Source organism: Falco peregrinus, chromosome 5, assembly GCF_023634155.1.
Source record: "Falco peregrinus isolate bFalPer1 chromosome 5, bFalPer1.pri, whole genome shotgun sequence".
In the NCBI taxonomy this organism is placed as follows: Eukaryota; Metazoa; Chordata; class Aves; order Falconiformes; family Falconidae; genus Falco; species Falco peregrinus.
Window position 1 is genome coordinate 103,815,044 of NC_073725.1, and position 24,728 is coordinate 103,839,771.

Below are 24,728 nucleotides of genomic sequence, written 5' to 3' on the forward strand. Positions count from 1 at the left end.
CTGCTTACATTCAAGGGTGTCGTACCCAGAAAACATAATCTGAATTCCCTGCATCATATGAGACAGGCAGAGAAAGGGGAAGATTAGAGAGAACAAGAGGAGTAGGAGTGAGTATAAAAAGAATATTATGGCAGCAAAGATATAGCGGGGGATTAGGAGCTTATTATGAAAACTATTGAAGTTACAGCAGTTAAACAACATTATGCTGGTTAGGCTGACTAAATAAACGTGCAAATGACTTCAGAATAAGTTATGGATATATACAGGCCTGAGAAAGGCCAGCAAAGTACCTCCCTGAAACTCATGGTACAGTCTAAGTAACAGTGGGAATAGATTTCAACCTTCAGCAGGAAGAAAAAAATGTCAGAGAGATTGGTTTTCCCTCTATCATTATTAGGACTTTACAGCAGCCTTGTGAAAAAGGCACATTCTGCCAGAGCCAGGTCCATGAGTATATTGTTATTACCCAAATCCTCAGCTTTATTGCTGCAGAATATAGATGCCCCCTTATTCCTTTGCCTTTACATTGTACTCCCAGCCACAAGTCATGGGTGCTGCTAAACCCTAGTGAGCATGAATCACTTTGCAGCTATAATTGATGTGTTTATGTTATTTATCTGCTGAGCTGTCTGCTGTGATTAATTACATGCAGGCGTGTGCAGAGGCCTCCAAATGTTGTATTATTATATGGCTGTCATATTTCATACAGACGGATCTGCCTGACGATGAGCCGGATCGATTAAGTAACAGAACGTTTCGGTACGACCCAGGCCAAGACAAATGGACAGAAGGTGCGCCAATGAAGTACTCCAAATACCGCTTCAGCACAGCTGTAGTCAACAGCGAGATTTATGTCTTGGGTAAGAGGAAACAGATTTTTAACAGATAGTACCATGACTTTTTCTTCTTTCCAGCAATTTGCCTCAGTGAAGTGAAATATCTCACCCTTTGCTATGTACTGTAGGACAAAGTATGTTGGACTAAATGGATAGCATTTTGCTAGGGTTGTTTTTCCCCCACATCATTTCTTCCTTCCTTATGTAGACCAAATTAAGTGGATGTTTAGTGTTGTGGATTAATGTAACAAAGATACTTCGCTTTTTGAAACTACTTTTCTTTGGAGTACCAGTGTGTTCTATAAATATTAATGAGTTTTAAAAGGTGGGTAGAGGAGCCTTGTTAGCACCGTTTCACAGGTGAGCAGTGAAAAGCTAAGGAATATATCCAGCATCATGAAGGAATGGCACAGGGAAAAAGAATTTGGATCTCCCAGTCAAAATGAACATTATTTGTGGGTTCTGATAAAATTCAATGAATGATTCTCCTCCACCCACCTCAACGCATTGCATTTTTTGGAAAATTAAATATTTCGATTTGTCATTTTTTGATTGAATCTTTTCAATTTTTTGTTTCAAAACAGTATTTTGGTCAGAAGTTTTAAGTGTTGTGTGAAAGAGTTCAATAATCTACCCCAGAAACTTTTGTCCCAAAATGATCCCCATCCCTATCCCCCCGTTCTGCAGTTCATCCATAACATGACTCTTTTCCCAAAGAGCTTCATGGCCTCGTCCCAACCTCCATCCAAGCCAACATAAGGAAAAACACCTGTTTCTGAACACTAGCAAACACCTCAGAAGGTGGCAAGCAAGGGATTTTTCTGAAGAGAAGATGATGATGTAAGGTAGGGAAAGGCAGATGGATAAGAAGGGCACTGCAGGCATTGGGAATGATATGGGGAAGAAGTTGAAAGGGGCATTTTGGAAGTGGAATAGGAGCCAGAATGTTGTCTAAGTGATGGGGAGAGGGATTATAGATAGGTGTATGACTGGAAAGTTCTTGAAGAAGTGGGAAAAAAGTTCCTATAGTCAATTCCTCCACAGGTGGGCTATGAGTGTTGTTATTCATGCCCTTCTGTGCTCCTGTGCCCTGTGGGCAGCATCAGACATGAAGAAGGCAGCAATTACATCAGGATTTTTCAATCCCTTCTGCTTCAAACTACTCCTGCGTACAAGCTTATCAAAGTGAACACAATAAATATGGCCTTACCAGCTTAATACACCTCCTGTATAAGGGAAGTTCTGGGTTTGTCTGGGTTGTTATATACCATGGATAAAGGAGAGTTTGTTTCTGGCATGTAATACAGAAAGCGTTTTGCAGGGGGTGTCTTTAATAAAGGTGTCTGTGAAGTAGAAGGGGAAAATGGCTTTAAATGCCGCATTTGGCTTCTTTTAGAGAAACTTCTTTCTCTGAAGTGGCTTGAGACAGGCCCATAGGCACAACCAGGAGAAAGAAGCCGGCATGGAAAATAGAGTTTTGCAAACAGAAATCCATTTCGTTATTGTCAAAGGTTAGTGATAGAGAGCGTCAGTATGCTGTTAAATAATGAGAGTGTTGGCTGCCCAGGTTCAAAGGTGCTTCAAAAATGTGGAACCTCTATCCTTTGTAAAAGGCTAAATATATATATAATTATTTATACTGACACTGATGCTGTAAGGGGGCAGCAGAAGCAGCTGTAATCGTTGGGAAGAGCAAGGCTGTATTCACGTGTTTCAGTAAGAAGTGCTCTGAGATTGAGACCACAAATGCTGTGATGACACAAGAGAGTCAGGCAGACAAAAAAGAGGCCGCCTTGGGATGCATGTGATAAAACAAACTGACAGTCTTCTTCACAGCAAGCCTGACACTGAGACAAGGAAAAGGACTGGCTAATAAGGAAAACTGCATCCATTTTCTTCCCTCAAAATCTCACAAAGCAAGAAACATATCTGAGTCGTTACAATAATGAAATGTACAGATTGAACACAAAGCACAGTATTAAATCTGAAAAGTGCCTGTTTAAATGGCACTGAGGAAAGTTCATGGTGTCACAGACCTTCACATAAAAAAATAGAAAGTATAGTTTTATTATGTATAGCTGCCAGTGCTGCAGTATTTATTCATGGAGCTGAATATTGACTTGAATTCCTTCTTATGTGCTAGCCAGTACCAATATTTTTTTTATTATTATTTCAGTTTTTGGTCAGAAAATCTTTGCTAACAATCAGACTGGTGCATGGGCCAGAACAGGCTCGTGTTCTGTCTCCACCACTTTGTTGGTTCACACACCTTCCCATGAGCAGCCCTTATTCCAGAAGTCCTAAGGGAACCAACACAATCCTGAGATTAACAATTTGCCACTAAATGTAATTAAATTTATGTAAAGGCAGTGTTTCTTCTCAGTTTTGACAGTGTAAATCTGGGGTAATTTCACTGTAATGAACAAACTTGCTTGTGATTTCTACCAAAGGTAACTAAGCTCACACGCTGCTCCGGGGAGCAGATTTTTGAGACTGTGCGATTTTTACCATTGCACTTCTGAGTCTGCCTCTGTTCTGATGTTGCACCTCTACTCAAGGTGTAACTGCAGCAAGTGTGGACGCGAATGAGTTACCACCAGGTAGGACGAATATCGATTGCAGGGAAGGCATTTTGACCTAGGTCTGGACTGCTTTCGCAAACTCCTGATTGCCTGTTTTCACAAACCTTGCAAGGACTTCAATGTCTATAAATCTGTAAAATTTGGTTGAAACTGGCCAACAGGCACAGAAGCTATGAGAGGCAGACAAAATAATGTAAACACAGATACAGAACACATATGTAGTGAGAGTAATTGCATAAGTCTTGTTTCCTTAGGAAATGAAATAATATGAGGACTAATTTTTTAATTGGAAGACAAACCTGACACTAAGCCAAAAATGATTTGTCAACAAATTCTACCTTTGAATATGATGGTTTAAATCAACCTTTAACAGTATAGGTGGAATGAAGATTTAACTGTTAAAATTGAGAAGACAATGTAATTGGTAAGTGTTAACCATCCCAGTCTGAAATCTCTGTGGAAGAGATTAAAGCATTTTCCAAGACCTCTCGAAATGATGAAGCAATTTCCAGATGAATTCTGTTTGGCAACAGTGATACAGTCACTGATATTGGCATTTTATTCTGCTGATATCACACATGGCCCCATCTCCAGCTGTAAATGTGCATTCGCCAACTGTAATTAAAACCTCACAGAGAAAAGCTACATTCCACAGTTTATTCCTGGTGAGAAGTTGTTGTTACCTTGGGAGTTCTCAGGCTGTGGAGCTGCGAGGTGGGTCCGGTTTTCCTTTGGGAACAATTGCGATGGCAACCCTGGCTGGATAAACGGGCAATTCATGGCATGGAAAGGAAGGCAGTGAAAGTGTTTGTAACCTGGCTGATGCGGTACTTGATCACGCAGATGACATTCAGGAGAGAAGAGGAATGGAAAGAGCAGAGGTTGATGGTGACAGACCAAGGAATAGCAACTGTCATAAGGATGGTAAAACCACTGCAGGGTCTCCAAAGCTGTCGATCCCTTGCACATCACCCCACTTCATAAGGAATGCTGGGCACTCTGGGAGCCTAGAAAGATGCTGTCAGGGGCAATTTGTGCAAAAAGACACAGTCTGAAGAGGATCACAGCTCATAGGTTGTCCTCATGTCGTGACCTCAGGGATGTCTATGCTCAGGCATAATGACTAAGCTTTTGTGCTACAGATGAGAGAGACCTTTTTGGAGTCTCTGCCATTGCCATTTGTACCCTCCTCACTCCAGATGGGGGTTCCCCATGGCGTGCGCAGGAACTGAACATCTAACAGGCTCCTGTTTGGCCTCACTCATGGGACACTCAGTGAAGGGGCGATTCAGAAGCGTGCTGAACAGCATTGCTTGGATTTCCACAAGCATCACCCGCCTCTTAGGTCATACTTGCTCTTTGTGTGGCACATGGCTCCATGGGCATCCTGCAGCCTGCACCCAGCTAAGAAGACCCACTGTGGGCTTCTGGGGGCAGAGGAAGGAGAGGGAGGGAGGCAAGGTGGAAATAGGTACATGCAAGATACCTTCTGTATGCCACAAGGACCAAACCCCTCTTCCAGAAATAAAAACATGAAATATAGAAATATATAGTTCTAGCTGGGTGCATAAAGTAACCTTGCAGAGAGATGAGACTTCTTTCAAGCAGCTTTTGAAAACAAAGTCCTTAAATGAAGTAAATTTGGCAGCTCTTCCAGGCAGGATCTCTGCCTTCCTGTACAGTTCATATAGGTGTCAGCACGTTCAGGATTAGGTGAGACTCTAGAGCATAAATGAAGAATCACTGCAGAGAAAGTTGATCCTCTCTAATGTCTCTGATGTGTGAATGCAATTTCTATCATAAATATGAAGCAAAAAGCATAGATGGAGCACTAGCTTTGAACAAGATGCAGTAGCAGACTTTTTTTTGCTCTAATCCCTGTAGGTGTAAATCTGTAGTAAATGGTCTGCTGATCTCAACAGTGTTGTGTCGGATGCATTTTGTTCTAACCCAGATCAAAATCTAATGCTTAGCCTTTGAAGTGTTAATTTCTGAAAAGTCCTGTTGGCACAGAATGGAGAGTACATAGTCACTGTCCAAAAACTCTTCCCAGCCTAATTGCCGGCTCCAGCCTGTAAAACCCTAATGACTTAAATGGAGTTATTTTAGAGTCACACTGATGGAAGGAAAATAAGAAATAGATTAGAGTTTTGGGTCTGAGTAATAGCATTGTTCAGGAATCTGTACTGTGTTTCTTAATCAGCAATTCTGCGATATAATTGTCTGTTTGTTGTGTAATGTTCCTAGAGAATCTTATGCTATTTATACAGTGTACATAATCCTCATAAGTAAATGAACAGCATTTCCTAAGGCTCAAAATCCTTTCTCCTATTCATCCCATTTGACTGGTCTTAGCTCTTTCTCTCCATATTTTCCCAGGAACATAACTATATTCGTTGGAAAGCCCAAGAAAGAGCAGTATTGTGTTCTTAATGACAGAGGCAATTGAGACACTTTTGGAAGAAAACCAGATGGGAGGGCTCTATTTAAGGTCATGCATTTTAATCTCTTGCTTAAGAAACTATCCTTTCCAGCTAAGTCTCTGAAAACTTATTACAGCCAACATACAAATTAGGAAAATTTATCCAGATGAATCCATTTGAATGCCATATTCATTAGCTTATGTTAAAACACATTCAGCAGAACTACTGTCTCTGAAATACAGGTCACTGGTAAAAAATGTTGTATCACCATGACAGCTTTAACCATGTGTTGCTTTTATGTTATATAATTCCTGCTTTATAAATAAGAACATATAGAAGGACTTAAATGAGAAATCCTATTAGGGAAGATTTAGGAACCAAAGAATTTTTGTTTATCCTCCTTAGCTTGGCATCCCACCTCTTACAGCTTGGGGTTTTCCCCCTGAGTTCCTGCTGAGAGCTTCTCTTAAAAGTGTTAAGCAGTTAAATGAGGCTCAATTAAATATTGAATGTCTTGATCATAAAATTGGAGTATGTACTTTGGGGTCTCTCTGGAAAGGAAAGCTGGAGGGGCTGGAAGGAGACATTTTAGCTTTCATGCTTGAATATTAACTGTGCATTTGAATAACACATTCTTCTAAAATAAACGTGTCTGTTTATAACTAGGCTTCATACTTCCAACAAGCAGCAGCTTATGGGCCTGATTCTGCTCTGTTATACCTGTGCGCAGACTCCGTAGTGCCTATGTGCAGGGAGGAACAAAAAAGGCAAAAATTTGGTCTGATAGATCAGATAAGAAACGCTTTCCACTCACTTAAGGATTATCAAAGGAAATGAGAAAAAGGCATTAGAGGACAAAAGAGGCTGGAACTGGTGTTGACCACGTTTAGGAAGACAATCTGTTTTTTCAGCCCTGCTTCTAATCAATCGTTCGCCCTCATGTCTTCTGCAAGCTGCATTACCTCATCTGCTGTGCTCTGTGTTAGTAAAGATTGACAGTGCTTCTCAGTTTCATCTTTGGAAGTGCCTGCCGGGGCTAGTTTTATTGCTCCCTTATTTCTCTGAGAAACCTGCTCTGCAGCCCTACTTTGCAGCGAGTGAGAGCGCAGCGTAAGCCCCGAGACTCTCAGCTTGAGTGCTGTTAAAGAATAATGAAGGGAAATGTTACATAAGAGAGTAGCGCTATTAAATCCATCGTGCATTCCAGAGATCAATTTAATAGTGAATTATTCCATGGGAAGCAAAACTGAGAGTTCACTTGCTTGTTGGAGAATTACTCCTTTTTTCTTTCACCCATTTCCCAGGTTCCTTTGATAAAAATTCAAAGAGGCGCTAATAAGAATACATGTTGCTTGGAATTGTGATCTGAGGACTGAATTATATGATAAAGATTTACAGTGTCAGTGCCCTGAGGGCTCTAGTAGGTCTTGATCATCCTGACCAGCATTGCCTGGGGCCTCCACCCACCCCCTCTGCCCATAGGTTCAGGAGCATCATTTAAACATAGGCCTAGGGGGTGGTCAGCCCTTTTTGATCTCCTTGTCTTTGCCTGATGATGGGTGGTAGGACCTTCTGCAACTGCCTGCCTCTCTCTGCGGAGCTGTGCCCTGTTGGTGAGCTCATTACCTGTGTCACCTTCCCTTTGGAAGCAGGTCTGCTCTTGTTGTTCCCTGATATATTGCCCTGGCTGAAAAGCTGTAGCTCATGTCTAATTTCAGATGTCTTAGTAGTGGAACCAAATTAAACAGTGTGAAGTCTGATATTCAGAGCTCCCCATCACCCTGCCACTCTCAATAAGCTCTTTTCAGTCTTATTTGGACCACCAACCAACTGGTAGGTGTCATCTTGGTCAGCCATCCTGTATGTGCAATAAGCAATCTAGACTTGGATCTGGGTGGCTGTCCTGGGGGCAAAAAAACCCCATAACTGTCCATGTTGGATTCAGCTGTGCAAGAGGTCAGTGCGGGTGAGACTTGGAAGTGCTATTGCTCTGCACCAGTGCCTGCATTTACAGCTGTCAGCAACAGGGCTGAAGTCCCTGGGCGCATGTAGGTAGGAATGTTCCTTACCTCTTCCAACTCAACTGCATGTCAGTCCCGCTTCTATAGAAATACACAGAAATATCTAAGGTACTTATTTCCTTTGCACCTGCTGAACTAATTGTCACCAGTGACTCTTTACCGCTTCACCGCCATTACAGGCGTTCCCCCTCCAGTGCTGGCAGGGTGTTCTGTTATTAGAACTGATGTGACTCAAATTGTGTTCGGTCCTCTCAGATGAGCATGGGCTAAGGGGGAGGCAGCTGACCTCAGCCACAGCAATATTGCCTTCAGCCAGCTACGGGCAGTGCGTGTGTATAAGCAAGGCACAGAACTGTGCCTCATCGGAATTCTGAAGATGTGCTAATCACGTCACCTACCCTGCGTTGCCTTCTTGCATCAAAGGCTTGTCTTCCCTATCTTGATTTCTTGATAAAGATCATGTATTTTATTTATATATTTATTTTTCTAATGGAGCTTCATGTTAAATTTAAAGTCCATTAGAAGCGCTGCTTACAGAGTGCCCTTGAAAGTATGTTTGATTGCAGAATCATCCAAGCGTGATATGGAAAGCTCTCAAGCATTAATGGGTTTGGGAACACAAAGGTGTCTTCCCTGGCTTTTTTAGTCCTTCAGTGGCATCTGGAATATCTCCTAGGGAAAGTGCATAATGTAAAAAGCCTAAAGTGTTGAAAGGGTGTATTTGTAACAGGCGGGGGCAGGGGAAGACTGAGTTCTGGGGTTCGATCCTTTTGTGTGATGAATGTGAAAATGACAGAAATGTTCAAAACGCCCAGTGAGAAATCCACCTCCCCCTGCACAAAGGACATACAATTGGGCTTTATGCAGAGAACTAAGCCACGTGCTGTTGAGTTCACCTGCTGTTTGTGACGAGATAGGGGAGTGTGGCTTCATTAGAAGCACCTTCCCCAGCATCCATTCCACACCGTGGGCATGGAAATAGCAGTTGCTTCCCTTTGCACACCTGCTGGGGCTCCCAGGGGGCTGTGACCACAGCACGTGTGTTTTAACGACCCCATCTACAGTTCTGGGTGGTTTAAGGTAAAATCACAGGTACGGATGCAGGCATTGCTGGTGGGTCACTTGGCACAGTCTCCTGAAAATGACCTAAAAAACCCCTCTGCCCTCTCTGCTGCACTCTGCCTTGCCCTCTAGAAAGTCTACGCGTTTTATGTAGAGGCTCCTGTTGCAGCAAAGCATGCACTCAGTTGTTCAGTTGCTCTACCCACAGAACATGAAATAAAGACAATCTTCACGGTCTTAACTGTAATTCTGTATGTCTCCACTCGTACTCTTAATGGTTTCTTAAATCTGAGTGAGGAAGCCAGTGGGACAGGGTGACCTGGAGCCACCAGTGACAGAGCACAAAGCAGCCCGAGTTGTCTGACACTGCAAGTTTCTCTCTTTCTGCCAATTTGAAGTCTTGCATGGTATATACATTGTAGATGATGGATAGTCTGGTTAACGTGAGATGCCTCCACTTGGTTGCGGATGTGAATTGATTTAAATTTGAGATTTTTTTTTTTTTTTTTTTTTGGCTGCTTTGTGTATTCAGTCCTTTAGGAAGAGGCCTGAGACATCAGTCTCCATAGTGGAAAATAAGTATTGTCTTACAGGACTATTTCTCAACTACTGCATCTGGGAGCACAGCAAAGCAGTGCTGGTAGAGTCTAATATTCTCAGATTCCTTTGTAGGCAATACTTCAGTGTAAGCATTGATTTAGAAGAGGAGATTGAAATTCTTGATTTCTTGTTTTTCAGAATACTGTTTTTCTAAGCTTGAAAATCAAACTTTACTCCCCTCCGATTTTTTTCTTCTTACTTGCTATTTGCTGAGAATTTAGCTTTGTTCTTGTTGTAAATTGGACATGAAATTGGATTTATCTGAAATGACTGTGGAGGGCATAAATAGAACAGAGATATTTTGTACCTTCAGGACTGTCTCTGGTAATGACAAGATTAAAGGAGGTTAAACTGAAGTTACTTAAGCTATCCAATGAAGATTTCGTAAATGCTTGAAAATGTGGTAGCTCTTAAACTCTTGAAAAGATGTTCCAATAGGTCACGAAAACTTACTTTTCTAATAACCATGCAGAAAAAAGTGGTGGTGGGTCCCCTGCATTGGCAGCTGGATGTCTTCATTAATTGGTAACGGTTGTGAATTCTTTGCAAAAGGTCACTGACTGCTGTATCATTTTTGTACCTAATTATTTATGTTCTTTCTGAAGTTATCATGCCCCACAGTTACTCAGTTTAGAAAATGACAATAAAAACATGCTAAGAAATAAACAGCAGTTACTCTTCTAGAAGAGTTCTGGGGGCATTTTGTCCGCTGCCCTGCCTTGAAATATTAAGGCAATCAGCAAAGCTATTGTAGTTTGACTCTGACGTGTCACATGCGTTCCCCAGCGGGTACCATTCATTCCTCTGCTTGAACAAACCCTCTTTCATTCTTCATATGGAAACTTTTCTTATGGATGAGTGCATATTCTTCAGTGGGGTACAGTAACACCTGCACTAATTTAAAAAAAAAAGGCAGCTTCATAACCAGCAGCGGTCTGTCTTTGGCACCACAAAGCTGTCTTTTGAACTCATCAAATTAGTCTGTGGGGAGCTTTAATATTACTGGCTCCCAGTTAAAACTGCCTTGGGTATCTCTGTGTTAGACTGCACACTGTAGACCGTACCCTGGTAGCAAATTGTCTTGCATACCATACTCTGTGATTCCACCAAAGGATGCTGTAGAATCAGAAAGGCTATGTGATAAGCAATCAATTAAATATCCTTATCAGTTAAAATTTTTTTATTAGCCCTTAAACTTTTTCTTTACAAATGTAGGGAAATAGCATGCTGTTCTTAGAATGGCACCTGTCTTATAAGCCATTAAGGAGCAGGGGAGAACACTGCACAGAAGATAATGCTCCTGGCATAAAAAACAATACCATAAGTAAGTGTTTGAACTCTGCAATTTATTCTTGTTTCTAAATAGTCCTAAGGAATAGCTCAGTGAGGCTCCATTGTGAGAAAGGCTCAGCATGGTGATGCATACAACTCCCTTTTTGGCATGGAAATAATTAGCAAGATTCCATGACCACAATTACTCCCTACCTCAGCTCTCTTAGGTGAATCAAGCCTCAGAGGAGGAGCCTATCAGAGCAAATGCTGCTCGGTTGGGGTTGTTAAGATGGGAAAGAAAAGATTTGGATGCTAGCCTTGTTTAGGTACACACAAACTGCTAGGACCTTGCTGGTAGGTATTAGGGCAAGGAAAGATTTGCTGTGGATGGAAAAGGAGCTGACAACCAAGCCCCGTTAAGCTTTTCCAATTCAAATATTGAACGAAATCAAACGCTGCTAACTTCAGCTGGAGGAAAACTTCCTGCTGATGATAATGGTCCCTGAATTAGGTTCTGATTTTGCTGCCCTGACGCAAGGATAACTGATGTGTTATCTTTACCTGACCCTAAACTACAGATAGGAATACAGCGGTAGCAAATCTGGAGCCCCGTGGTCCCCATTTACATGTAGTTGCTCTTGCAACTACCCTTAGAGAATGCACGAAGGGTTGAAAAAATAACACAGTCCATATTAAGAGGCAGACGGGAAATCACATGCAAGTAAAACTTTGAGCACTAGGGGCAATATATTCATTTCTCTGACAGACCAGCTTAATAATAGCACTAGCGGCCATATATTTTAAAAGCAGCTGCACCAGCCTTGCACAGGTTATGCTTGCAGTCCCGTCCCTTTGCATATGCAAGGGCACAATTACATGCCATACAATGCATTTTGGATTTACACAGCTGAGCAGTCCTACACATGTATCTGGAAAGCCAGCCTTCACGTGGAAACTGCTTGCATATTGCAGTCATTTTATATTTAAAAGTGGTCACATACACACACATGCACAAAAGAACTGCTTCAGCATGCCATCATTGCTCATTACAGGGTATTGTGTCCATTGGCACAGATGGAAAACCTGTGAGGGTACGTCAGCATATTAATTTTCAAGAACCAAAGGCTGTGAATTCAAAATCGGGGTTTGATCACTGGAAAGGATTTGAAAAGGCAGTGTTTACACTGTGATTTCAGTGTGCAGTGTTTCCAGTGCACACTGAGATGTCAGGTATGTCTGCAGCCTGTTGCACTATGTCCAGCAAATGAAAACTGGGGTCTGTTTCAGTCCTGCACACTGACCTAAAGCATCCTGACTAATCCTTCAGCAATAGGGTTTGTCACAAATAACTCATTTGGCACTCCTGCGTTTTGGATGGATTTGTTAAGAAGTTGGTTTCTTTTAAGAAATGGGTATAATCTTTTTCTTTTATTGAAGACAACTAACCAACAAATCCAAATGATCATTCGTTAACACGGTGAGGGTCAAATCCGCTAGCAGTAATTGGAAAATAGTTCTTGATCCATGGCAACTTAATGATAAAGCAATTTTTCCAGCACACAGAACAAGTAATTATGACAATTTCTACTATATAGGCAGAAAACAAAAGAAAATACCTTTGCATTTCAAGGACATATTGCTTGTCCTTCCTTTGATGCAAGACTTCAGAAAGGATCTTGCTTCGATGTCTGTAGATAACGTGCAGCAGCGTCTGCTTTCGGTTTACTTTCTAACAAACTTCTAGAGCTGTAAAATGGAAAATAGAGGAAGATGAGGACAGGTAAACAAAAAACGATGCAGCCAGCAATGTATTTTTCGGCAGAACCTGGGATGGCTACATTTAACCTATGTATCTTTCGCAGGAGGAATTGGGTGCCTTGGCCGTGACAGAGGACAGACACGGAAATGTCTTGATGCGGTGGAGATCTATAACCCTGATGGCGACTTTTGGCGGGACGGCCCTCCCATGCCTTCTCCCCTCCTCTCCTTACGAACAAACTCCACCAGCGCAGGCTCTGTGGAAGGGAAGCTGTACCTCTGTGGAGGATTTCGTGGAGCAGGTACTAAACTGAATCTGACATTCCCTACGTAGCCGAAATCAGTTTCACTGTGCACAGACTGACCTGCTGACCAACCACCCCGATCAGGTGGCACTGGCATGCCCTGGAACCACAGGGCTGATTCAGCCCTTTGGACTGCCAGCTCCTAATGTCAATATGAAATGTGTTCTGTTTGCCCTTTGCTTTTTTCCTTAACGAAACATGAAAAATTAAGGATGTTTCCGATCTGTGCTAAGCCTGCCCAAATCTACAGCCTCAGTAGAATTTTTCAGGATTTATTTCCAGAGCTACTGGGATCAGGAGCTTAATGTGTTATGGACATTAAAGAACTCGGGCATATTTGTTTAAGATTAAGGCACTATCTATCTGTCCTTAGCCAAGCTATCTGGCTCTGCCTGTTTACTTATATGCATTTCATAATCATTGTTGAAAAAGCTTGTGTGTTTAATGAGTACTCTAGGTAGTGAACTGAGATACAAAGAGACTAAAATTCCAGATCTGGTGATTTTAAGTAATCCTGGGCCCCTTTCTTTTAAGTTGTCTTCCTTCAAACTGTGCTTAGCTCTATCTAAATCTCCACTACTGCTAACCATTTTTTTTTTTTCATTATAAATGCAAGGACTCTCAAAACATGCACACTTAAACTCTTCTGCTACGTACAGCTGCTACCCCAATTTCCTTTCTAGGAGAAAGCGGTAATACAGATGCATTACCCACTGCGGATCAATGCCATGCCAGGCTCACTGCTGCCCAGGAATGGGCACTTGGTATCCCTGGGTGAGGTGTCCTTCCCCTTACACTGACTCCAGTTGCATTGACTTTTACTCGCATAACAAACCCTAAACCTAAAGGTGCTGTTGGCTTAGAACAATGATTTTCACCAGCTCGTTCACCACTTGCCTTCTCCTCCCTCCATTTGCTACTGTTTGACAAAGCTGCTTCCTGAGAACCGTTGTATGACAGCTCCCAAACAGGCATGTTCTCGTGTCATCTGTGATGGAAGTTCTGTGACCTCAGAGCAATTATGGTTATGATACACCACCGTGTTTCCATAGCAGACACTGGGCCGTGGTATTTGTCTTTTTTACAGTGGTATTACGGAAAAGCCTAGAGGTCGTGGGTACAAATCTCAAAAGGCTGATCATGGGAAGTAGTTGAGTCACCATCCCTGGAGGCAGCTAAGAGACATGTAGATGTGGTGGGCTTGGCAGTGCTGCATTAATGGTTGGGCTCAATGATCTTAAAGGTCTTTTCCATCCTAAATGATTCTATGATCATTTGCACTGGCAAATGAAGTAATTTCATTCAAGATGACTAACAGATTAGTACGAGATTTTCTGAATAAGGTAGCTTCAGAGCCATAAAATCATTCTTTGTACAATACCACTACGTTCTGTCACTGAGTCATGTATAAAGACTTGTAACACCGGGAGAGACTGAAAATCCCCCCGTGGATTTCAAGACGGCCACCTTTTGTATGTATAATGCCAGCTCAATGGGGTCCTGATTCCTGACTGTACTATTGCAATCTATATAATTATGTATAGAAATCCCCTACGCTAAAACTGTTAAATTGGAAAACAAGAAGTCAAAGTTAGAAAATGCCAGTTTTGCAGTTACCTGTGCCATATGAATTCTTCCCCCCTACGCGTGCATTTTGTATGCCAGTGAAGAAACAGTATGTGATTCTGCTGTTAGATATTAGGATGTCTGTTAAAAGTGGAGCCAAAATGAGATTTTCACTGTCCACTGTAAATCATACATATCCACGTGTCCGAGGGGTTGAGAGAAAGCTGTGCCTTAAAGACAGGCACCTTAATGTGACTTTCAAGTTATTAATGAAAAGGGGATTTCTAAATCTTCATAACAACAACTTGTAGCTACCACCATCAAGGAAAAGCAGGGTGGAGTCCATACGCTGAACCCCAGTGGGTTCTCTGGCTGGCCCCTCACCCTGGCCCTGGCCTCTCCATGTGCTGGGAAGAGCTTTTGCCTGATCTGCTCTTTGGGGGTGAAGGGTGGAGGGACAGAGGGTTATTACTGTCATATGGGAACTTGGAGAGCGTGGCTCGACACTGCTCTTTCACAATGAGAGCTGCTCGGCAGCTTCAAGATATCCACAGAACAGCGTGTGCTGCTGCTGCTTTAGTAGGGTTATTTTAGATTTTGCTTGTTTGGTTTTAGTCTTTTGGGTTTCTTGGCATGCCACTTTGGTTTTTGTGAGGGATGCAACCAAGAGAGGATATTCCAATTTTACAAAACATTGTAATTTAGTTTCAACCAAGTGGAGTTTTTGGAACAAGCTAGAGGCACAGCTGTAGTCTCTGGGTTTTCTGCCTGCTGAACACTAAAGGGCTGCTGTGAACATTCAAGAGTGAGTGTGCTTCTCAAAAAAATGAAATTAAGCCAAAATCACTGCTGCAATGGAAAGTCTTAGCTGATCTATATAAGGGGTTGCAACCAACTCTCTGTATTCTATAGATCTGTCCCCAGCTTCCCAGCCTCAACTTGCCTTTGCATTCACTTAAACCCACTCTTGGTCCAGCAGCATGAAAGTTGACTTACTAAGGGCATAGTTGCATCTTAATTTTACTCATATGTGCCATTCCCTGTAAGCACGGGTATTGACCTAAATGGCTAATTAAAGACCAGAGATGCTGTACACAAATATGAAGCTGACAAGCAGCTGTCAACTGCTCAAAGGGCCTTAAATTAGGATGAAAAGATGAGGTCTGGCCAGCTACTATCTCTTCTGAGTCCCACATGAGACTTGAAGTTTTGTGATGGTGGGTTTCCCATCCCATATATATTGCCTCTCACGAATCCTTGTCTGCTCCAAGGGAGGACAAATGGTGCAGCCCTAAGAACATCCCCATGAGTGGAGGAAGAGAAATTGCAGCTACTTAGAGTCTCCAGAGGGAAATCAGCTTGGCCAGCTGAGAGTAGCAATGCAGAGCACAGTCTCTCTGAAGTATGAGTGCACTCCAGTCTGTCCGAGCTTCATCAAGAGAAAGCTTCCTCTGAACCACAAGGAATGCTGTTGAGTGTTGAGCTGCATTGGTAAACAAAGCTCGTAAGGCTTCCTCTTCTGAGGCTTCCTCAATTTAGAAGCTTGCTCAAAGCCTGGCCACGAAAGGGGATTAATTTAGCTGAAGTTTAGACACTTATCTGGAGTGCCTACACTAAGACCTTGGTGACCCCAGGCTCTCTGCAGCACATGGAGAGGCACAGAAACTTCCAGAGGGAAATTCAGGACCTTGGTGCTTTAAATCTGCTCTGAAAGATCAGAAGGCAATTCAGAACCCTGAGGACCTCTCTTATCTCTTAATGCTCCATGTCTTGATCAGGATATGAAGGTTTCTAACCTGGCTTACCTAAAGCTAACACAACAGGAGCTTGGTGTCTGTGGTTAGATGTCACAAACCACTCTGAGACCTCTGTGTTGTATCACTAACTGACAGAGTTTTATGTTCTTACAATCATGATAAGTACCCAAAAAAATCACTTCTGCTTGTTTTGAATTTGTTTCCTTCTTAGCAAGACTTGTGAAACTTCATCTGTTTTTCAGCAGTTCATAAGAATTAGCTCATTTTCTACTAAAACTATTATGGCAAATAGGAACCACTGATCTTGACTCTCAGATCCAGCTCATGTAGTCTGTCATTTGTCAGCAATGCTATAGCATTCATCAAGATATTCAGAAATGTTTAAAATATTTAGTTTTCACAGAATCACAGAATGGTCGGGGTTGGAAGCGACCGCTGCCAGCCCCCTGCCAGAGCAGGTTCACCCAGAGCAGGCTGCTCAGGGTCACAGCCTGGCAGGATTTGAATGTCTCAGAGAAGGAGACCCCGCAGCCTCCCTGGGCAGCCTGTGCCGGTGCTCGGTCACCCTCGGAGTGAAGAAGTTCTTCCTCGTGTCAGATGGAACTGCCTGTGTCTCAGCTTGTGCCCGCTGCCCCTTGCCCTGTCGCTGGGCACCACTGAAAGGATCCCAGCCCCGTCCTCCTGACACCCACCCCTAAGATATTTGTAGACATTTTGTCCATTAGTTTATAGTTCTGCATAGAGTGAAAACACTAGCCATAGTATGAATACTCGGAAGGACTCGATGCACAGTAGCCAGCCAGCTTTCTGCTAATTGTTAAAATATGTTGCTGCATTTACCACTAACTATGGATTTTAAAGCAGCCTTTGCAGCCTGACTGCACAATGTTCTTGTTGACACGTTTTATTTCCTTTGCCTTTACATAGGGCTAAAACCTGCCACCTGCGCAGGCTGACAGCTATTAACATCAGCTATTAACATGGCAGAAGCAGCCTCATTAGCATGCCTCACCAGAGGAGGTGGTAAGCAGCTTGTCAGGTATGCAGCATTACATGCTTATAAAATGCCTGCAGGATTGGGTTCCCTTTCTTTTTTACTGCTTCTAAATACTATAAATATTTTTTCCAGTGAAAATAATGAAGGCAGGAGCGTGTGCCTGCTTGCTAGGACTGTGTCATCTGCTGTCACTGTCAGCTTGCGGAGGCACGTGTGCGTTGTCTTAGCGTTATTGCTGCACAAATACAGATCCTGTAGCCTGCTTCTGGGGGCTGTGGGATTGTAGCTTTAGTTTCAGATTATAAACATTGGTCCAACTGCCTGTCTCACAGACTTGAATTAATAAATTCAAATCCAGAGTTGATTTATTTTTTTTTTAACTTGATGCATGCTGCCTTGTATCAGAAACGGTGTGGCCAGCAGGACCAGGGCAGTGACTGTCCCCCTGCACTCAGTGCTGGTGAGGCTGCAGCTTGAATCCTGGGTTCAGGTTTGTGAGACAGACACTGAGGGGCTGGAGCGTGTCCAGAGATGAGCCACAGAGCTGGGGAAGGGGCTGAAGCACCAGTTGTATGAGGAGCTGCTGCGGGAACTGGGGTTGTTCAGCCAGGAGAGGAGGCTCAGGGGGGACCTTATCGCTCTCTGCAACTGCCTGAAAGGAGGTTGGGATGGAGTGGTGGTCGTCCCTTCTCCCAGGTAACAAGTGACAGGATGAGAGGAAATGGCCTCAAGTTGTGCCAGGGGAGGTTTAGATTGGATATTCGGAAAGATTCCTTCACCAAAAGGGTTGTCAAGCACTGGAACAGGCTGCCCAGGGAGGTGGTGGAGTCACCACCCCTGCAGGTATTTAAAAGACGTGTAGATGTGGCACCTGGGGACATGGTTAGTGGTGGGCTTGGCAGTGCAAGGTTATCAAGATTATCAGTTGGAGTCAATTATCTTAAAGAACTTTTCCAACCTAAACAATTCTATGATTTTAATTAGAATGCCACCTTTACTGTACACTCAAGTGAGACGGGCTGATGTGCAAAGTGAAGGGGCAGCCACTCCAATGCAAATAATAAAATGTTAATGGGTCTGCTATTAGCAGTACATATCACTTAAAAGGTCTTATGATTTCATCAGCTAATGGACTTGACATGGAACTTTCTCTGAATTAGCAGTTTTGCTGTGTCCCTCCAATGCAGATGATAGCAGAGAAGATAAATGTACTGCTTCCCAACCATGTATGTTGAAAAATACTGTAATGTGTTTAGCATGATGTGCAGGACCAGTGCTGATCAACCCAGTTCTGTTATTTATTTACTAATATCAAGTAGAAATTAATTTTTTACTTAAGTGGTGTTACAGTCAGAGGAAGGGGAAAGGGAATAATTATCTATGAACTTGGCATGCCAGAATCGCAATTTTGTATTTGCAACTGTTCGCCAAGAGGCAATAGTGACACTGAGTCCTGCTGGCTGTGTAATTCTGATTCTACAAAAACAAAAAAAACCAAAAAAAAAGACATATACTTACCCTAGATTCATTTTCTGGCCTCTTCTTCCTCATTTACATAAATTGCAAACCATACATTGGAATAGAAGTGGCGCTGCTTGCTGCAGTGCAGAACTGTGTAGTAATTACTGTATTCCAGCTGAGCTAATGAGTTTGTATCTGCACGCCATCCTCTCCTGACAGTGGACTAGCTTAATAGTTATTTATTTTGACTAATCTCCCATAAAGGCCATTCCCCCTAGTCTCCTCCATTATGTGATTTAGATGGAGAATCGTTCTAGTGCTTGTTTTTTTATTATAGTGGTTATGGAACATTACTGGAATCAAATTAAATTTAGACATATTAAGGAGTCTGGCACAGTAAATACTGCACTTGTGAAGTTTGGGGGTTGAGGGACAGGAACAAAACCTGTTTCTCCAGCACCTTCCCATGTTCCCAGCTAAATAAAGCAGAGGGGCAAACCCCAGGCTGCCTATCTGCAGCACTGTTTGTTTCCCTCAGTTCGAATTTACTGGGCAGCGATGAATAATTAAAGTTCTCCTGCCCACAGTTGTTACCATTTGAATAAATATTCCCACCAATGGAAGGGATTCAGGTTCCCTGCGTTTTGTTCAGCATAGAAATCTGCTCTTGGCCGCCCACCGTGCCGCAGGCACTGCCGCATCTCTCCAGCCTGCATGCCGAGTCCGCCCCGAAAGATGCTGTTTGACCTTTTGCCTAATTCTTCCCCAGCACCGGTGTGAGCTGCCAGGCTGCTGCCGGGGACTGGTGGGTGGGAGAGACCCCCTCAGCTTGCTGCCTTCCCGGGGAGGGCTGCTTGTTTGCCCCCCGCTCGTTAGCTAGAAACTCACCACCGTAAATAAGGCCAGCACAGGTCAGGGGAATTGCTGGGCAGCAGCACCTGCTCATTTCAGATCTAAATTTGACCCAGTCTCTGACAGCCCGGTGTTAGTAATTCAGTCCTGCTTCTTGCTAAGCCTCATTTATAGTTTATAAAGGGTTAATGAATGATTAATAGATATTTTAATGCATTTTAATTAATTGCTGAAGAGGTCAATAGGTTGTTTAGAAACATGGCTTGTAGCCATGTATGACATCTTCTATTGTGTTCATAACTGCCTGTCATGCATACAGTCTAAACACGCTTTATATCCTCTATTAATAATGTATTAACCCATTGTAAGGCATTTAGAAACAGATTCACAGGATGGTCTGAGACCAGTAATTCTTATTCTGATCTTGCAGTTTTCACTCATACGAATGGCGCCTTGACTTCGAGAGCACTGCTCCTGCTGCTGCTGTAAGCTGTGATCCTGCCATCGCTGGCAGCGCAAGCAGGACCAGCACTTGTAAGATTAGTGTCTGAAAGAGGCCTTGCCTATGAACAACAGGCAAAATCTGGAAAGGTTTTAAAAGCTGAAGTAGCTGGATCAATCCCAAGAAAAACAGTTGAAGCAACTGATTTAGAAGTTTCTTCCTGTAGACTATCCCATTCTTTATATTACAGACATATTTTAAATATATATTGATTTGTGAGGGAATGGGTGGCTCATGAAACTATGGTCCTGATGAATTACACAGCAGAGCAAGAGGATAGAGGTCCTGTCTACGAGAGCGAATATCTTACCTTACTCCACGCAGGTGCTCTGAAAACAGTAAGCTGCCACAGTTGTAAATTCAAGCCCCAACCTGCCTCCCAGCTTTTGCTGTGTCTGGTGGGATACACTGCTTTGATACTTAACGTCACGAAGGCTGGCCAGCATGTTAAACAGCCAAGCCAAGTTCCCTCTCCTGTGTATTCTCTGCCTGCTCCTGCCCACAGGCATAGATGATGGATGTACTTGACCCCACAAGGGGTGTTGGCTGTGTTACGCTAGCAAGGCTGGTGGAGTTAGGGGGCAGCTCGCATACGCAAATGGGATTGAAGGCCACCGACTTGATGAACTTATTCTTTTTTCTACTGCAAATGAGGAGCCAGGACATCTGGTGGTAATGATCTAAATGCACTTTTATCCCATTGCAACACAAACGTGAATTCCCAAGTCACCTAACTCCACATCACGTAATTATGAAAGCAGCTATTAGTGGCCAGGAAGATAAGTAGCAGAGGCTAGTCCCATATGTTTAAAATCATCCTCTGGTCTCTGGTACAACAGCTAACGGCATGCAAAACCAGGTACAAACCAGCACTGGAGGCTGAACTGCTTCAAGGCAGCTTTGGGGTGGTGGATAGGTGACGAGAACAGGGGAAACCAGTGAAACACCTAAGTAAACGTTTGGGGGACTGCTGGGGAGCTGGCAAGCACTTTGTGATGTTCAAGTGCTTTTTTCCATGGAAAGAGCAGAGTAGGAAATTAACAGTTTAATCACTACAGGTTTGATGTCTTTTATAAATTGATTTACGGTGAAAGAAGATAGAGCACAGAGCACATTAGGAAACTGCAAACTGGAAAGGAAAAGGTGCTGTGACAACCTCAGAATGGACATCAGCAGGAGCTCAGGCAAGTAGCCTGTGTGAGGATGTCCCAGGGCACAGAGCTCAAGGGCAAGGGGAGGTGTGACACAGGCTGCCTTCAACTGCTCAGTGTGGTTCTGTGCTGAGGCGCATGTCCCTGCTCTGGATACGCTTGCTCGGGTGCTGCTGGCAGTGTAACAGTATGTCACGGTAGCTGCACCGCAGCTGGCAGGCAGGTGAGCTTGTCCAAAACTACTCTGGGTCTCTCTGCCCTGCACTGATGCAGAGGCATCAGAACTCACAACTTGGCACATGCTCTCACTACCTCTGTAACTCTGTTCCCTCATTCGTAAGATGGGGGCAAACTTATCAGGTGATGTCAATGGGCTGATACAAAATAATGAAATATTAACCCCATTTCAGGAAACTTGCCGTAGATTCAACTCCATTGAACTAAAATTCAGCACAAATTTCTTTTTTAGTTCAATGCTCTGGATGCTAACCAGGCTACAATAGAGTGAATTTATTTGTATTGGCTTACAAACATAATAGCTGCATGGTTAATAGTCCTGGATGACCGATAGATTTTCTACCTGTTAAGCATGTTGCTTAATTCTACATCTGCCTCTCTTCAACACTCCCAACCCAAAATCTAATTGTATCTGAATGTTCAGTTCCAAATAGGAAAGAGAAAGCAAGGTCAAAAAAATCAAAAGTGGTAATAAATATTATATTCACATGGAAAGTTGTTCCTTCCCCCAACCTCCAAATCACAAATGGAATGCAGTTCAAAAAAAAAAAAAAAAAAAAAGAGACAAAAAAGCAGATAAAATATTTATGTTGCCTGCAGTCATACTGGGTTTTTTTCCAAGAATGGTTTATCCTGATTTATGGTGAATCCTAATTCAAATGACATGAGAAAACTTACAGCATGAAATGAAGTCTGGCCATATTTAGTGCCTGAATCATAAACCTTTTAAAGAGGAAGCATGATTGTGTATATGGAGTGCAGGCAATAATTACTGAACATTAATATTTTTGTTGTTTTTTCTGCACATGCAAAGAAAAATTTCATATGAAAAATTTTGCAGGGAAGCGTTTTCTTTACAGACCAGAATATTAAAAAATATAAAGATTAAACTCATTTTGCTGTCATACTACTATACTTGCATATATGAAATACAATTTTAGCATTTATAAACTAAATGTTTTCCGGTATAACTCAAGTTCTTTCAGTGGGAAAAGATAAGTTTGTAGGCTCAGTGTTACCCTTCAGCCCGCAGTTGTACATCAAAAAGGCACACGTAACTATACCGAAAGAGCTCTGACTTCCTTTTAACATACCACAGTTTCTCGTGGGGATAAATTTATGCTGGAATTAATGTTCCCTGGGCTGGTTTAGCCTTTTTCCTTTCCTGAATAAGAATACACCATACTGCTATAAACACTGTTTTACCGCTGGAAAAAGATCTGCATTAGGGTTAGGTTTGTACTACCTGAATAAAGTGGTTTAACTCCTATGCAGAAAAACATAGTGTAAAAAAAGTTTCCTAAACCATCTCACGGTTAAACAAGAATGTGCAGAAAATTACTGCCTCATTTAGTGGAATAAATGAAATCATTTGGAAAGGAGTGAAATCCTTTCATAAGGTAAGGTGCTTGTCTGGTAAGTGATGCAGAATAATGCTATGTATGACAGGGAGTTCTGTGGGGTGGCTTTTTAAGCAGGTAATCTGTGTAATACAGCCAGCTGCTTTTCGCTTTTTTTAGACATCACATTCTTCTCCTGTAAGCAAAATTGGCTGCTAAGATATTGCCTTAAAAAAAAAAAAAATTGCAATTAAATAAGGTGAACCAATGAGGCAGAATCTGGAATTTATCTGCACCTTCAACCTTAAAACTGTTTATTGGGATTAAAGCCCAAATCCAGCATTACAGATTATACCCTGTAATCAAAGGTGCTATTCTCTTTGAAAAACATTACCTTTTCTGTTGTCTTAACCAAGAAAAATTAAAAAAAAAAAAAGCTTAAGAGTTGAGGTGTTTTCACTTGTTTCTATTTTAAAAAGAAAGGGGAGATGTAACTTTTTTTCTGAGCTATGACTGTATTTTGAGCTGTGCTTTTCCTCACATGAACTTTCTCATCCAAAGGGTGCTGCTTCCTTCCATATTAAGCAAGATAAGACCAGAGAAATGATTGCTTCCCTTATTCCAACAACATACTCTCTTTATCTCCCAAGGGTTAAGAGTTAACTAACACTCATGGACTGGAAAGCAGAATTTGTAGAGTGGAACAAAACCAGTTACAACATCCCACAGAAAAGGGAAGCAAGGGACACTAAAGGTTGTGAGTCACCAGGGCCAGGAAAAAGCACAGCAAGGCTTGCAAGGAAGGGTTGCTGAATCTGCCTTTGATGTTCTAATTATGATTTTTTTTTTTCCTGAAGTGTTGCAATCACCCACAGAGTACCTCAGTTCCAGTGTCCGATTTTTTTCCTCTGATTGTCTCATTTGTGTCATCATCCATGCCAAAGAAAATCCAGGCATAAAAATTTATTGCATAAAGGGGATGATCTAATAATAAATACAAGGACTGGAGCCTCCCATGTCACAGCTTAGGTCTGTTTGCAGCTCTGTATTTGCCTCTTAGGAAAAACCTGTTCACTCTTGCAGGGTTATAGAGAAATGAGCTCTCTTTGCTGGTACTGGCAAGTTATTTGCTTGCAGTCTGTCAGTCATGCCTTCTTTCTTCACATATAACTGGGTTTTTTAGCAGTTTGCTGTCTTCTCTCTTGGATGGGTACAGCCTTCCTGTGTATTATTATTGTTATTATTCTCCTTTAATATCCAGGTTCAATAAGCAAACCATCGTGACTATTTCTCTTTCTGTGAGCAGCAGAACAAGGACTATTCAGATGAGGCTAAATCCTGAAATCTTGCCCGCATTTTACTCAAGCGAGCTCCTAGAGATCTCTAAAAGTCCCAGAGGTCTGGATTTGGACCAACAAAAATTACGCCACAATCAATCGTGACACAACTGAGGGGAAAATGAGTATGGGCTGTGGACTGTGGGGTAGAAACACTGTGCAGCACCCCTTTGTCAGGTGGGAGGGGGGACAGGGATGGTGAGTGGCTTCCTTAGATAAACATGGCAAAAATGTGCAGAGATTTCCATAAAGCTGAGACGTCCCCAACTCCCGTGTATGTGCAGGACCTGCAGTAAAGAGCACTGCTCTGAATCAGCTCAGCAAGGAAACTGATCGTGGGAGAGGAAGAAGTCTTGTTTCCATCTGACTTCCCCACATCCCGAAGCTACTTGTAGAGGAGCCCTAGGGGTATTTTAAATCCCATGACACTACATCATCATAATAGCAACACCAATTTTGCATGGAACCTAACCCATGACTGAACTATCTTGGGGTTAGTAAACCCCCAGGGTTGCTGTTCTCTGGAGGAATATGTGCTCTGTGTTTCCAACATGAGAAGCAATATACACCTCTGTATGCTCTTCTGTATTTCACTTTTCCCTTTCTTCAATCCTTTGCTGTCAGTTCCTCAGAAGGGCAGTGTCCAAGCGATGAGATGCAGTCAATAGA

The 24,728-nt window shown here is 42.5% G+C and overlaps 2 protein-coding genes across 4 annotated transcripts in view; one reads left to right on the forward strand and one right to left on the reverse strand.

Annotated features, from left to right (window-relative positions):
- Positions 1 to 12,920, reverse strand: part of MGLL (monoglyceride lipase) — a 107,333-nt gene extending 94,413 nt beyond the window's left edge. The window contains exons 1-2 of one of the 3 annotated variants that reach the window (XM_027794124.2): positions 12,832 to 12,920; positions 12,413 to 12,542 (exon numbers count right to left, since the gene is read on the reverse strand). In XM_027794124.2, the coding sequence (XP_027649925.1) occupies positions 12,413 to 12,431 (19 nt within the window). In that variant the 5' untranslated portion in view covers positions 12,432 to 12,542; positions 12,832 to 12,920. Of the gene's footprint in view, positions 1 to 12,412; positions 12,543 to 12,641; positions 12,732 to 12,787 lie in introns of those variants that run through there. The other 2 variants (XM_027794129.2, XM_027794126.2) reach the window with 2 other exon arrangements.
- The window catches only part of KBTBD12 (kelch repeat and BTB domain containing 12), a 35,168-nt gene that overhangs the window by 5,927 nt on the left and 4,513 nt on the right, over positions 1 to 24,728 (forward strand). The window contains exons 3-4 of the mRNA XM_005230008.3: positions 710 to 860; positions 12,659 to 12,856. Of these exons, the coding sequence (XP_005230065.1) occupies positions 710 to 860; positions 12,659 to 12,856 (349 nt within the window). The remainder of the gene's footprint in view (positions 1 to 709; positions 861 to 12,658; positions 12,857 to 24,728) is intronic.